This window comes from Dermochelys coriacea, chromosome 10, assembly GCF_009764565.3.
Source record: "Dermochelys coriacea isolate rDerCor1 chromosome 10, rDerCor1.pri.v4, whole genome shotgun sequence".
Taxonomy (NCBI): domain Eukaryota; kingdom Metazoa; phylum Chordata; order Testudines; family Dermochelyidae; genus Dermochelys; species Dermochelys coriacea.
The window spans coordinates 1,917,016-1,933,142 of record NC_050077.1 but is presented as its reverse complement, the minus strand read 5'-3'; the positions used below and the strand labels follow the sequence as shown (position 1 = coordinate 1,933,142).

The 16,127-nt window shown below is 47.5% G+C and overlaps 2 protein-coding genes across 3 annotated transcripts in view; one reads left to right on the top strand and one right to left on the bottom strand.

Annotated features, from left to right (window-relative positions):
• COG7 (component of oligomeric golgi complex 7) overlaps positions 1 to 4,467 on the top strand; it is a 33,528-nt gene extending 29,061 nt beyond the window's left edge. The window contains 2 exon segments of the mRNA XM_038420382.2: positions 2,191 to 2,334; positions 3,094 to 4,467. Of these exon segments, the coding sequence (XP_038276310.1) occupies positions 2,191 to 2,334; positions 3,094 to 3,260 (311 nt within the window). The 3' untranslated portion in view covers positions 3,261 to 4,467.
• The window catches only part of LOC119862894 (amiloride-sensitive sodium channel subunit beta), a 58,639-nt gene that overhangs the window by 2,987 nt on the left and 39,525 nt on the right, over positions 1 to 16,127 (bottom strand). The gene's annotated exons all lie outside the window — the stretch shown is intronic.

Here is a 16,127-nt window from a genome sequence, read left to right as displayed (position 1 = left end):
TCCTGAGCAGTTTACTAGACATACTATAAAGAACAATAATTATACACAATGTTCATGCTTCCAACCTGCCATTTTACCCAGATTGGCGTAAGTAAGGATTATCAAGGGCTCTTCCTTCTGCTGTTGCTGATCAGCTCTCACGAAGGTCTGGGTGATCTGAAGGAAAGCACCTGCAACTTGAATTCCTCATTCCATCCCCTTAGTGTTAAATTGTAAAGTGGCTTGAAGCAGTGTATGACTTGATGCTTTGTGTTCTTCATAAGAACGGCCATACTGGATCAGACCCATGGTCTGTCTAGCCCAGTATCCTGTCTTCCGACAGTGGCCAATGCCAGGTGCCCCAGAGGGAGCGAACAGAATAGAGCAATCGTCAAGTGATCCATCCCCCGCCGTCCACTCTTAGTTTCTGGCAGTCAGAGGTTTAGGGACCCCAGCACATGGGATTACATCCCTGCCCATCCTGGCTAATAGCCATGGATGGACTTATCCTTCATGGATTTATCTAATTCTTTTTTGAACCCTGTTACAGTCTTGGCAATGAGTTCCACAGGGTGACTATGTGTTGTGTGAAGAAGTACTTCCTTTTTGTTTGTTTTAAACATGCTGCCTATTGATTTCATTGGGTGACCCCGGTGCTTGTGTTGTGTGAAGGGGTAAATGACAACACTTGCTTATTCACTGTCTCCACCCCAGTCATGATTTTATAAAGTCTGTCAGACCCCCCTTAGTCTCCTCTTTTCCAAGATGAACAGCCCCAGTCTTTTTAATCTCTCCTCACGTGGAAGCTGTTCCATCCCCCTGTTCATTTTTGTTGCCCATCTCTGGACGTTTTCCATTTCTAATAGATCTTTTGGGAAATGGGGCAATCAGAGCTGCATGCAGTATTCAGGGTGTTGGTGTACAATGGATTTATATAGTGGCATTATCTATCCCTTTCCTAATGGTTCCTAATGTTCTGTTCGCTTTCTTGACTGCCACTGCACATTGAGCGGGAGTTTTCAGAGAACTATCCACTGTGACTCCAAGATCTTCCTTGAGTGGTGGTAACCAATTTAGACCCCATTTTGTATGTATGGTTGGGATTATGTTTTCCAATGTGCATTACTTTACATTTATCAGCATTGAATTTCATCTGCCATTTTGTAACCCTGTCACCCAGTTTGTGAGATCCCTTTGTAACTCTTCACAATCTGCTTTGGACTTAACTATCTTGAGTAATTTTGTATAATCTGCAAACTTTGAGTGCGGATAATTTTTTTTCAGATAATTTATGTACACGTTGAACAGCCCTGGTCCCATACAGATCTCTGGGGGACAGTTATTTATCTCTCTCCACTGTGAAAAGTGACCATTTATTCCTACCTTTTATTTCCTGTCTTTTTAACTAGTTACTGATCCATGAGATGACCTTCCCTTTATCCCATGACTGCTCATTTTGCTTAAGAGCCTTTGGTGATGGACCTTATTAAAGTCTTTCTGAAAGTCCAATTATACTATATCCACTGGATCGCCTTGTCCACGTGTTTGTTGCCCCCGCTCAAAGAATTCTAGTAGATTGGTGAGGCATGATTTCCCTTTACAAAAGTAATGTTGACTCTTCCCCCAACAAATCATGTTCATCTCTGTGTCTGATAATTCTGTTCTTTACCTTTTTCCTCCTGTAGCTTGCTAAAAATACGATGTGCGGTTTAGCTTGTGATGTTCATGATTTTCTTTCATTAAAGTATTTTCATATTTAAAAGGGTTTTGTTAGCTTTCAAAACACTTCACGCGTAGCTGTGAACAGAGGACGCCTTGCATGTATCCGTTCTGCAGGGACCTTTGTTGCTTACTGGAGGGCTTCTCTTTGTCTGAATTAGAGAAGAAGTGCTGGCCGGAACCCAGCCCACTGCTGTGCATGGTTGCTTCACATCTCTGTGGAAATGACTTAATGAGGATGAGTAACATGAAGAAAGAGTGTTGTGTATTTAGCTACCTTTTAATAACAACTAAAAGAGCTAGCACCAGTCGCTACCGCGCCCTCCATAGACTGGTCTGAGAACCGCTTTCTGTCTAAGTTCCAGTACCTTAAAGTTTTTCAGATTAAGCTGACTTTTTCTTTTACCTAGCACAAAATTCACCCCCCAACTACAGATTGAGCAAGCGCAGGTGAGTAGGGGTTCTGATGGCTAATGAGAACTTTCTGTTCAGGTGATGAGTTACCTGAGCTGGATAACATGGCTGACTACTGGCTAGGTTCTGTCGCCAGAGCTACAATGCAAACCTACTGTGAAGTTATCCTGCAGATTCCAGAGCTTACCCTTCACTCAGCAAAGCAGCTTGCCACAGACATTGGTGAGCGCAGAACATACATTGTCTAGTGAGCTGCTTCTCCCTAGCAGGCCTTACTCTCCTAGACCCCAATCCTGTAGCGTGCCAGTAACCTCCCAAACAGTGTGCTTTGCTGTCATTTCTTAATGGGCTCTTTGGGAGATAAGAGCTCCTAAAGGAGCTGCTCGATATCTTGCATATCAAGGCTTTTGATGACATTGCAGCTAACGGCTGAGATGGCTGGTTAGTGGTTCAATTTCAGAGCCCATTGTTCCCCGCTGTTGGCACTGAGGGCATGTGCCAGACTGCAGCCCAAGTCACTCTGAGTGACATGTCAACTAGTAAAGCTGCAGAAATAAACCAAATGGTCAGAGTTGGAACCTGACAGCTTTGTTTTTGGCAAGACTTGTCTCCTGGACACTAGGAGAAGCTGGGCCTTTCCAACAGGTGTTGAGGGGGTGGGGAGAGAAGAAGTGATTGAATCCTCTTCTGTTAGTCTGTGCAGTTATTGAAATGTACCCCATTCCTCTGACCAAAACCACTGATCACGTAAAGCAGTAACCGAAGATCCAAAATGTAAGATGGGAGCGTAACTAGATTCCAGCCACTTTTCAGGTGCTGTGAATTAGTCTGAACTAGTGCTGATGGACAGAGGACATCTGGTGTAGTGCTCTGGGGGCAGAATTGCCATGGAGGCTTCTCTATTACATGGCTCTACTTTGGGGAGTGTTTGACATAGTAACCATTGCCTGTTTAAATGCGTTTTGTCCTTCAATCTTGTAGATTATCTGATAAATGTGATGGATGCCCTCGGACTTCAGCCTTCAAAGGCACTACAGAACATTGTAACTCTGTTGAAGACCAAACCAGAAGACTACAGACAAACAGCCAAAAGCTTGCCCCGCAGGTTAGCAAGCAACATCGCCACCATGAGAAGTGTGGACTATTAACTCCAAGCCCTTGAGAAACACCAGCAGGGGAGCTCTTGGCTAAAGGCTAAATTTCCTAAATTGAATTTTTTCTCCAATAAACTTTCCAAGGATGATGGGAATGTCGTTGGGGAAAAGAGGAATTTATTTGTGACTCATTTAATACATTTCTTCATTTGGAAATGTTGAGCGAGTTCTCCAGGTGATTTGAACTATGAAATGGAAAAGAAAAATGTCTTAATGACCACATTTCCCTATGGCCATTTGGGTGACCTGGGTGAGTTAGAGCTGTCTTGTGACAAGTGTGATGCTAGCTAGAGAGTACATGCTGCATGTCAATGAAATGACTGGCTTTTTTAGTGCAGTCTAACCAATGCTGACTGAAATTACAGGGTATGTGCAGCGTGGATCAACTGAAATGAGGACTCTACTACCTGCAGGCAATGCCCATTGCTCAAGTCGTTCATTATCCACAATCTCATGAAGGTAGTGTCTCAGCAATTTGCAGAAAAGGCAGGACCAAGCTAAGCCCTGACAACAAAACCAGTTGAGCAGGTTGTCTCTCAGGAGACTTTCTTCCTTCTGAAGCTCTTGGGAAGCTTCTAAGGAATTGGATGTAGCCGTGTTGTAGTCGTCTTGTGAAATGGATGGAAGTGATGTGTGGGTTTTTGTGAAAAGGCTCATATAAACTGATCCCACTGTTCGGATTTTGGCTGTGTGGAATCATGGTTGATACAAATACAATTGGGGGAAATTCTGCAAGGCTCATCTTCTGGGAACCTTTTTTGGGGAATTAAGTTTTAGAAATTTTAAAATGCCTGATTTGGGGGGGGACTAGAAGAATTGTTCTGAAACATCTGCTCCAGTTTAGTGTCAGTCTGAACTGCTTTTCCAAGCTACCTATAGAATTTGACACTTCATCTGCAACATTACTTTAACCAGTTTTTTTGGCAAGAGTGGAATCCTGATCTGGAATGCAAACCAACACAAATATTCAGGTGTGTCTTGATTCTAAGCACAGGCTGTACCTGAAAGGGATTACAACTCTCTTGGTTGCTGGCAGCAGCAGCCCTGAGGTTTTATTGCTCTCCTATCAGAATGGAATAGTCTATTTGACAGTGAACTGCCCTCCTCTGAATTGCAGAGTGTACTCTTTATCTGGTGTGTACTTAAGAAACCTGTGCAGTTACAGCCCATACAACCAAATAAAAATGAAACCTTTCTACTGCAGAGTTGATTTTCTTCTCTTTTGCTCCAGCACTTTGTCCTTTTTCCCTCTTCTTCCAGCTAGAACAGAGGCATTTTCCTGATCTCAGCTGGTCCTCTCTGGATTTGCTCACATGCTCTGCCAAAGAGGCACCCATTCATCATGGATCATCTTCACAGATATCTCCTTGTCTTGAGTTTTGGAGGTTCTGTGCCAAACTCCTTCATGCGGATGAGGACATTTGCTTAATCCCCATTGGACTATGTGTATGCAGCAGTGACCTGATCTTCAGCCATGTGTCTGTTGTTCCTCTGCACCACTCATTCCCCATGCAGTTTTCAGTAGCAGTAAAGAGCCTGCAGCAGACCTATAATCCTCTCAAGATGGGGGGGAAATCAGAAGACACATAAAGGAGTCAAGTGGCTTTCAAGGATATTGGTCTCTAAACAATATTTCACACTGCTTCCTTTTTGCTGCTACGTGGCTCCTGTCACTAGTTCAGTGGGGGGGGGGGGGGAGTTCTGTGTCCTTCCAGAGGAGATGCCAGTTCTCAAGGTGAGTTGCACAGGGAAGGGTGCTCTAGGTCAGAAGTGCTCTGTTTCAGCAGCCCCCAGCTGCTGAGACTCTAATAATGTAATTTATACACTTGGAGCTGACTGTCTCTGAGCACCTCAACAAAAACACCCCATTAGTTTATGTAATAAGGCAACACATTCAGGGGTGTCACAGAGCAGAAACAAAACCTCAGTATGCTCCTGCAACTGTGCAAGGGGAAACAAGTCTTGAAGTGCTTTGGTGTATAGCGGGGAGGAGGGAATTCTAGTGTTGCAAACCTTGGTGACCCTATCTTCTGTCCTCTCACTCTTGTACTTCGAGGTTCTTGTCAGGCAGATTGGCCCTTCATTATTCACTTAAGGTCCATCTAACGGGTAAGGCCTTAATGCATACTTGCTGCCAAATTGTAAATGGCTGAAGGCCTTGCTGATTGGCAACATCTGCAGAAGGGTGAAGATGACTTGAGCAGCTCTCCCTGTACAGTAGGAATTGGGCATCAGGCATGTATATGGAACTTTGTTTTATGGTGCAGCCTCTCCTTTCAGCTGGAACAAAGAAGCTGTTTGTGGAGTGCACTGGAGAATCTCCAGTCTCTGGGGAGCTTTGAACTAGTTTGTTCTTTATAGCCTACCTAAGAGCAGGGATGTGCAAATTTTTGTTCTAAACTCTGAGGCCATTGAGCTGCTAGTAATGACCTCCTGATCTGTTCATTCTCTTTTGGGGGATCACGTTGGTTTTCCTACCTGTAGCGTGTGCACGTCAGGGTTTGACCAAGGTTGTGTCGCCTGCAAGTGTAGAAGGTGTAAAGGAACGGGTCCTATTCCTTGCTAGACAACCCTCCGCCCCTCCTCCCTAGATAACTCCTAAGCTTCCAACCCTGGCAGCTGTTCTCCACTTTGGACTTTCTCCTCATTTTCCTTCCCCTCTTCCAGCTTCTTGATGTTTGAGAGCAACATTGTCCAGCTGAGGCACACCTCATCTTCCCTGCACACCCTGCCCCTCACCACTCAAGTGTTTCAATTCTTCCACCTGAGTGTCCCCATGACAGCGCTCTCCTGCCTATTGTCCTCTCCTCCCTTCCCCTTCCCTTATCCCACACCTGTGGCTCCTTCCCTCAGGCTGTCAAATATTACCCTTATTGTCCCTATTTTGGGAAAAACCCTCCCTTGTTCTCCCCTTCATCTCTAGCTACTGCTGCGACTTGCTCCTTCTGTTAACCTCCAGACTCCCTGGGACAGTTTTCCATCCCCCTTGCCTCCTTCTTCTCTATTCCTGTTCTGTCGTTAACTCACTTCCATCTGGTTTCTGCCCTCTCTAGTCACAACTGGATATCTAGCCAAGGCAGCATGTTGTTCCATTCTCTTTAGCTCACAGGCCATCCTCTTCTCAGGTTTCACTGCCTCCTGGGCTTCCCTGACATTCCTTTCTTACTGGCCCTGAACTGTTGCGTTTTGTGACTCCTCCTCTTCCCTTCTCAGGGCTCTGTCCTCTGCCACCTTCTCTCTTCCCTCTGCACTCCTTGGCGACCTTACATGTTTCCAGTGTTTTGGTCTCTATCTCTAATCTGGTGACTGTCAAATCACCCTCAGATCTCTCCCCTCCTGTGCAATCCCACATCTGCCTTTCTCCCCAACACCATCTCCTGCAGGTCCTGCTGCTTTTATAAAATGTAAACATGTCTCTTTGTTTCCACACGCTACATGCTTTTTGTGGTAGGGTAGAGGCTTGTTCCTCCACCACTCCTAGATGTTGGCAGTATGTGACTGTCTGTTAGCTTATATCCTTCCATGGGGCCCAGACTCTTCTGCTCGCTGAGCCAACAGAACACCCCATTAGCAAGGGGCAGTCAAACCTACATGTTCTGCATTCTCATTGATCACTTCGGGAGAAATAAGTAAATAAACACCCTGACTCAAGTACCTAAGGCACATTTTTCATTTTATTAGTTTGTCAAACACCCTCTATAAACCAGCAATGCCTAGAATAGTAAACTTTCCACCTGCTGCCAGAGAACATGCTGTTCCAATTTACTGTGTAGGGCTGAATTTCTGGGACTCGATGTTGAGCTGATTTCTCACGATTGAGCCTTTCCTATCCTTTCTATGCTTTGTAACTCAAAATTGAGGAGTCTAGTGGCTCCTTTTTGCCTTTTGTTTCCACGCTGTAGCTGTTGTTGCAGTTCACAGAGTGAATAACCCTTGCAGACACGCAGCCAGGAATAAGGTCTGAGAATATGGCAGATGTTTACTCCTGGGCAGGATCTTAGACATAATGGTGCATTTTCTTTTATTTCTGTTGTTGTAGTGCCCAGAGGCCCCCCTTCTGGGCCAGGCCTTATTGAGCTAGAGGATGCTATATTGGAGGAGACCTGATTCATCAGTGGTTTTGGTGAGGGCTGGATTGGGAACAGACTCTGTCTCCTCTCTTTGCAGCTGGCCTCCCAGGGTTAAGCACTCTGCCTTGCTGCCATGTAAGGCATGGGCTTGGGACAATAGTGAGGCCAAACGAGATTTCTACACATGCTTCTAAATCCATCCTGGCTCTGGGCTGGAACAGCTGTTGTGCCCTTGAAGTAGGAGCTGTTACAAAAGATTGAGGCGGCATTGTCCAGTGGCTAGGATACCAGAGTTGGAATCAGGAGCCAGGATTTATTCTCAGCTCCCTGTTTTGTTGCTCGGTGCCTTAAGCAATACGCTTCTCTGTGGCTCGACGACTCCTCCTGTGAAATGGGGGGAGCATTGCATGCCCACTGCTGCCACAGTGTTGGAGGGTCTGTGCGTGAGAAGCTAAGTGTTACTACAAATGCTACGCATGCACTGACCCAAAATCAGAGGGCTGTTCCTTTACCCCTTTACCTCACGCAATGGCCCGTGGGCGCACAGTGAAGTGCTTAGGCAGAGGTGGACAAACTACGGCCGTGGGCCACATCCAGCCACGGGACCCTCCTGCCCAGCCCTGAGCTCTTGGCCTGGGAGGCTCGTCCCTGGCCCTCCCCCGCTGTTCCCCCTCCCCCGCAGTCTCACCTCGCTGTGCCGCCAGCACAATGCTCGGGCGAGGCAGGGCTGCGAGCTTCTGGGCAGTGCAGCGTCAGAGCCCGGCTGACGCTGGTCACTGCGCTGCGCGGTGTGTGGCTGGCTCCAGCCGGGCACCGTGGCTGCTGCCTGGTGCAGCCGTGCCATCAGCCACTGGTGTCCAGGCAGCGCAGTCAGGGGGCAGGGGATGTTCGAGGGTGTGGTCGGGGGCCAGGGTGTGGATAGGGTTGGGGGTCAGAGGGTGGGAAACGGGGTTGAATGGGGGCAGGGGTCCTGGGGCGGGCAGTCAGGAAGGCGGGGGGGTTGGATGAGGGGCGGGTTTCTGGGGGTGGTCAGGGGGACAGGGAGAAGGGTGGTTGGATGGGGCAGGAGTCCTAGGGGGGATAGTCAGGAATGAGAGGAGGGGCTGGGTAGGGTAGTGGGGACCAGTTGGGGCGGAGGGTCCAGCGGCAGTTAGGGGACAGGGAGCAGGGGGTGGTGGATGAGGCAGGCATCCCGGGGGGGCCGTCAGGATCTGGGCCATGCCTGGCTGTTTGGGGAGGCACAGCCTCCCCTAACCGGCCCTCCATACAATTTTGGAAACCTGATGTGGCCTCAGCACCAAAAAGTTTGCCTGCCCCTGCTCTAGGGAAACTCTTTATTTGTGAAGGCAGGTGCAATATAGAGTCATCCTCTGCTCTATGAAGGAAGTTACCCATTTATTGGGTAGGAGAGGAGTGAAGAGTTGAACAGTAAAGGGCTAGGACAGGTCTTGTAAGAACTGGATCTTGCTGTCCTGAGCAGGTTTCCTACCTGCATTTCATCTGCCCTGTCACCAATCTGGTTATTTTTACTTGCTCATGGTTTTCCTCTTGATGTACCCAGGCTAGGTGATCTCTTCCTTACAACACAATCTGTGTAGATAACATAATTGGCTGTCTGGAACGGCTGGTCTCAATCTGCTGTTAGCTTCTGTCTTCTACAAACACTAACCACCTGGTGAATTAAGAAGCATGTGAACTGGAAAAGCAACAGAACTTAAGTGAGAAGCTGGTTCATATATGTGTCTGTCTGTTGCACAGGACAGGCAGGCTCTCCCCTTTCATTAACCCTAAAAGCATCTGCTGAAGATACTGGGGACCTAAAGTGCCTCAATCACTCTTGAGTGCTGGGGTAGGTGTGTTCCCTCACTGACTGCTGTGAACTCCCTCCCTGCATGGTGAGAGTTTTGGGTATGGTCCTATCTGGTATTGAGTTGGATCAGCAGTAAGTGTTCACACACAATAAGAAAAGGAGTACTTGTGGCACCTTAGAGGACTAAGAAATGTATTGCGGCATCAAGCTTTCGATGCGATACAAGTCCACCTTCATCGGATGCATTCAGTAAGAAACATTCCAGTGGGGAATGTTATATACATATTACTCTATGTATATAATTTCCCCACTCTCTGTTCCACTGAATGCATACGATGAAGTGAGCTGTAGCTCACGGAAGCTTATGCTCAAATACATTGTGTATCTCTAAGGTGCCACAAGTACTCCTTTTCTTTTGTGGATACAGACTAACACGGCTGCTACCTGAAACACACAATAAGGAATCTGATCCTTGGAAGTGAGAGTGTAGTCTCGCTCCCTTTACTCAGAGCTTGGGCTACACTTGTGAATTACAAGCGCAATAAAGGAGCAAGGGTGCACTAACCACGACGCGTACCACACTGGCAAGGCACGTAGAGCGCATCCAACTCTGTGGCTACAGCGCTGCTGGTCTCACTCGGTGAGTGGAATAACGGTTGCTGCGCACCACCAACTGGAGTGCTACGGTGCCAGTGTGGATGCCCTGCCCTCTGATCAGCCTCCAGAAGTGTCCCACAACGCCTGTTTTAGCCACTCTGGTCATCACTTTGAACTCTATTGCCCTGCCCTCAGGTGACCAACCATCAGACCTGCCCTTTAAATCCTCTGGGGATTTTGAAAATCCCCTTCGTGTTTGCTCAGCCAGGTGTGGAGTGCTCTCAATGAATCTTTCCAGGTGACCATGCATCCACGCGCCAGGCAATCCCCAGTATGGAGCAATGACGAGGTGCTGGACCTCATCAGTGTTTTGGGGGAGGAAGCTGACCAGTCCCAGGTGCACTCCAGCCGTAGGAATTATGATACTTTCGGACAGATATCAAGGGACATGATGGAAAGGAGCCATGACCAGGACGCTCTGCAGTGCAGGGTTAAAGTGAAGGAGCTGCGGAGTGCCTACCGCAAAGCCCGCGAGGCAAACAGCTGCTTCGGTGCTGCCCCCGCGACCTGCCATTTCTACAAAGAGCTGGACACGATACTTGGGGGCGACCCCACCTCCACTCTGGGAACCACCATGGACACTTCAGAGCCCAGTCCAACAAGACAGGAGGAGGAGGAGCAAAGCGGGAGCGAGGGTGCTCCGGAGGAGGAAGATGCCCCGGCATCCCTAGATGCAGGCAGCCAGGAGCTGTTCTCAAGCCAGGAGGAAAGTAGCCAGTTACGGTGGCCGGTGCTTGGGGAAGGACAAACATCAGAGGAAGTTCCTGGTAAGCGGCTTTTATTTTGGGAAGGAAGTTATTCGGTGCGGGCTCTTGGGGCGAGGAGGGTTAGGGCTGCATGCATGCCTTGATGCGGAATAGGGCATTGACGTGCTCTTTCACATCACAGTAATCTTCCTCAGTGATCTCTTCAAAGATCTCAGCCAGAACTCTGGCAATGCGCTTGTATAGGTTTCGTGGGAGAGCCACTGTGGTCCTTGTCCCAGTCAGGCTAACATGTCCCCGCCACTGTGCCGTGACGGGCAGGGGGACCATTGCAGCACACAGGCAAGCTGCATGTGGGCCAGGGCAGAAGCCGCATTGCAGTAGAAGACCCTCCCTTGCTCCCCAGGTCACCCTCAGCAGTGAGATCTCTTCCAGGACGAACTTCTGTGGAAAATGTGGGGACAGTGTTCAGTATAGGGGCTCCCTGCTGCTGTTGGCTCTCCCCAAGGCACAGAAACCCAGAGGACAGTAGAGCCGTGAAAGAGTCAGTCCCCCTTGACCCTGTGCTTACTCACCATTTTGGGGCTCCTGGAGGTTATGTGCACTCGCTTTGGGACTGGCAAATTATGCTATGATGTAGACTGTGCTTGCCCTTAAGTACAGGGGAATCATTGCTCTGTCTGGTGTGAACAATGCTGCCTCTGTTCAGTGTTGCATTTTGCCTTTACAGATGCAACCTTGAGATCTCAGCCATCCGTGTTATCACCGGCCAAGAGGCTGCAAAGAATCAGGAAGAGGCCGCGTAGAAGCAAAGAGGACATGCTGCATGAGGTCATGCAGCACTCCCTTAATGAAAATCAAAAAGTGCAGGAGTGGCAGGAGAGTGAAAGGAGGGTTCGCCAGCAGAATGCGGATCACCAGCACCATAGCACAGAGTGGCTGCTAAGCATCATGGAGCGCCTGGATCGAGTCCGCTTGGCGCTCGTAGCCATGCAGGTGGAGCACTACCGCAGCCCTTGTCCCATAACTCTTTCCCTGGTGCCCCCATGTCACCTCCAACCCACTTTCCCCAACATCTGGGTTCTTATCGCCACCAGCTGCCTCCAACACCTGTAGCTTCACCACCCAGCCCTGAAAACTACGACCCTTACCCACTGCACTCAACCCCCATCACCATGCAGTACAGCCATCCTGAAGTGCAGCACTCATTGCGCAGCACTCCAGACAGGAAGGCTGAGTATGAGAACAGGACATACACAAACCTGTGATTGTACCATTCCCCACTCCATCTCCTTGCCCTTTGTGTTTCCCAAGCAGTTATTTCTTTTCAATAAATGGATTTTTTTGCTTTGAAAACATTCTTTATTGCATAATGTAAAAGATATCTTAGCCCAGGAAAGCAACAGGCACTGCAAGTCAGCAATCACACAATAGTAAACACAGATTCCTACTAACATTGGAACCACTGCACTTCACTCCCGGGCAGGGCACCAGACATTACTGGTAGTTTTCAGCCTCAAATTGCTCCCTCAAGGCATCCCTAAACTTGCAGCCCCGCGCTTGGCCCCTCTAATAGCGCTGCTCTCTGGCTGTTCAAATTCAGCCTCCAGGTGTTAAACCTCCAAGTTCCATGCCTGAGTGAATCTTTCACCCTTCCCTTCACAAATGTTGTGGAGGGTACAGCACGCAGATATAACCGTGGGGATGCTGATATCAGCCAGGTCCAGCTTCCCATACAGAGAGCGCCAGCGGCCCTTTAAACGGCCAAAAGCACGCTCCACAGTCATTCTGCACCTGCTCAGCCTGTTGTTGAACCTCTTCTTGCTACTGTCAAGGCTCCCTGTGTAGGGTTTCATGAGCCATGGCATTAAAGGGTAAGCGGGGTCTCCAAGGATCACAATGGGCATTTTGACTTCCCCTATGGTGATCTTCTGGTCTAGGGAAAAAGTCCCGGCTTGCAGCTTCCTGAACAGGCCAGTGTTCCGAAAGATGCATGCGTCATGCACCTTTCTGGGCCAGCCTGCGTTAATGTCAATGAAACGCCCACGGTGATCCACAAGTGCCTGGAGAACCACAGAGAAATAGCCCTTCTGATTAACGTACTTGGAGGCTGGTGCCAGAATTGGAATATGCGTGCCATCTATTGCCCCTCTGCAGTTAAGAAAACCTATTTGTGCAAAGCCATCTACAATGTCATGCATGTTACCCAGAGTCACGGTTCTTCTGAGCAGGATATGATTAATGGCTTTGCAAACTTGCATCAACACGATTCCAACAGTTGACTTCCCCATTCCAAACCGGTTAGTGACCGATCGGTAGCTGTCTGGAGTTGCCAGCTTTCAGATTGCAATAGCCACCTGCTTCTCCACCGGCAGGGCAGCTCTCAATCTTGTGTTCTTGTGCCGCAGGGTGGGGGAGAGCTCCTCTCACAGTCCCATGAAAGTGGCTTTTCTCATCTGAAAGTTCTGCAGCCACTGCTTGTCATCCCAGACTCGCATGACTGTGATCCCACCACTCAGTGCTTGTTTCCTGAGTCTAAAAGTGCCGTTCCACGGTGGTAAGCATGTCCGTGAATGCCACAAGCAATGTCATGTCGTATGTGTCACTTGCATCTGTCATCATCGGAGTCCTCACTGTCACTTTGGATCATAAGGAATAACTTGACTGCCAAACGCAATGTGCTGGTGAGACTCGTCTGCATATTTCTCAGCACTTCGGGATCTATTCCCGCAGACAGAAAGGGAAGATAGAGCGTGCAGTACAAAAACTGTTGAAAGATGACGCCAATTGTGGACAGAAGCAGAAGGATTGCTGGGATGCAAACCGATGCATCACAGGGCATTGGAACAGGACCCAGAATGCCCCGTGCGCTTCCCCCCCACTTTCCACAAGCCACAGCACCAGAATGGAAAGAGGTGCTCTGTGGGATAGCTGCCCACAATGCACCTCTCCAATGTCGTTGCAAGTGCTGCAAATATGGACACGCCAGTGGGCTTGCAGCTGTCAGTGTGGATAGACTGCACGCTTTCCCTGCTGCACTCTACGAAGGGTGGTTTAACTGAAAGTGCTCTACATCTGCAAGTGTAGCCACGCCCTCAGTAAAGTGTAGTAGGTAGCTATGCTCTTCCCCTTGTGTATGGAAAGTGAAAATGCCACATTTTCACAGCAACAGTTTGACAGAATGGCTCCATTTACTGACCTAAAGAAGCTTCCTTTTGAAATGCTGATTTTTTTTTTAAAGTACATAGTGATTAGATGAGATATGCAGATAGATGTTACAGGAATGCTAGACCAGTATTTGGAAAATTAGAATCTACTACTTAGTCTAGTTATCTCCCGGTTTTAAGACCGTTAGAAGGTTATAATGGATACATCTTAGATCCTGCCCTTTTTTCCTAGACCTGATAAAATGAACGCTGTCTCCCTGAGTGAGCTTCCAGTGTTTTGAATGAGATTAAAATATTGATTAGGTGGCATTAGTGGCAACATGTAGGTTTTGTATTGTTTGCAGATCTGCTGGTAATATGTGGCACTGGTTATTTATTTGTTTCTGTGTATATGTAGAAATCTCTCTAGTGCCCAGAGTATAGGATCAGCCTAGCCCATAAATGAAAACGCAATATAAAGGACTGCCAGTAATATCTGCCAAACTCCCCCAGCCTGCTCCTCCTCAATAGCCCAAGAAACAGTCTTTCACCAATAATTAAAATTATTTGAAGATGTCAAACCATAAGTATTCCTAGTATAGAAGGAAAGGGTGGTAATGGGGAAGGAGAACAGAGACTGTTTGTTCTGAATATTTAATGAATGGGAGGTACAAGGGTGGTTCTTGTAAATAAAAGCTTCCTTTTGGAGTAAAAGAAGCAAATCAAAATGGGTTGATGGAATAAGGGAATTTGGTTTCATTTCTGTGGTGCTGGGAACTGCAGCTATAGGACTTAAGTAAATGTTTATTTATGTAGGGAAAAAGATATAAAAATTCTTAAGAACCTAGTTCATGATGTTGCTTTGTTTGATATAGATAGTCTCTGCAGATTTTATGACATTTGCTTAAACACATTGTGTGGCTAATTTAGATAACTTTCTTTAACAAAAAGAAAAGGAGTACTTGTGGCACCTTAGAGACTAACAAATTTATTAGAGCATAAGCTTTCGTCAGCTACAGCTCACTTCATCGGATGCATTACTGCTTATGCTCAAATAAATTTGTTAGTCTCTAAGGTGCCACAAGTACTCCTTTTCTTTTTGCGAATACAGACTAACATGGCTGCTACTCTGAAACAGCTCTCTAGTAATGGTTTAATAGAGGGATGTAATAGAGATTTGGTCATAATGTGAATTCTCAAATATTTAACAAATTGAAATTATGGATACAGTAAAAGGCCTTTGGTGGTGGTGGTGGTTTTGAAACTAGAAATCTACCCAAAATCATTATGTAAATTAATCAAAATCAGGGCTGGTATGTCTTAATGAGGAAAAAGATGTTATCAATGTTCTGGGCTATGTTGTTGTATTCTTCCTCTCTCAGTGAGCGCACTCAGAAAGCTTCTACTTCTCTGAAAACTGTTGTTGGTTTTTACCCATGTTCCCCATTGTAGGTGCAGGAAATAAAACTTTTAAAATGTAGACTGCAAGTGGCTCCATCGAGAAAACTCTAATGGGGAGAGACCCCACAGCTGCCTATTTCCCAGCTGTGGAAAGAGCCATTCACTTTTATCTTAGAACTGATTACAGGATGGGATTCTGAGGGGGTGATGCTTGCACTGAGCCCCTGGGGCTCTGTGTGGGGACAGGGGTGTGCCCAGCTGGAGTTCACGGCAGGTTTGGGGCTTTAGCGAATGAGTCGCTTATCCCTAACTTTATCCCACTTACAGTAATTCACACTGAATCCTGTTTCATACTGAAAGGAAAATCAGTTCAATTTATGCTCCCAGGAGCTGTGCCCTCAGCTAATGACAAAGCTGTACTGGGCTCCCCTGCCTGGGGCAGAATGGCAGACATTCAGTGGTTTTTGTGACTTGTCAGTCCTGGTTTACAGTGTGGAGACTATGGCCTAATACTTTATCCAAAAGGGTTAATGTGACTGGGAGGAGACAGGCCTATACAGAATGCAGCTCCTTATCGTTTTTTGTGTGTGTGTGTGTGTGAGTGGTATAGCGCGATCGTCAAAGCGTGCAAGGGTTAGTACTTTGAACATCACGGGAAGTATCCAGAATTCCCAGCCAAGGCTGCCTTACAATAAAATCCCAGTGCAAAGCCATCGGCATAATATGGGGGACCCACAAATGTGCTGGGCACTGCAGCCACCAGGGCCTGCTGCGCTAGCAAGTGATTGTGTGATTGTCAGGGTGTGTCTCGCTAGAATTTTGTTACATCAGTTGTGCGGCTGTGTGTGAGGCTGATCACTTCTGTGGCTGTGTGAAGGAGGAATGGAGAGTCTCCAGCCAGCCTGGGCTGTGAGAATTGTGTGTGTAATTAATAGCACTGCACTTTGATAGCAGTTTTCAGCTATGGATCTCAAGAGGATTTATAAAAACTAGCATGGAGCCTCATCACCCCTCTGATGTGTGAGAATGTATTAGCCCCATTGTACAGGTCGGGGGCTGGGAGATAACTCACC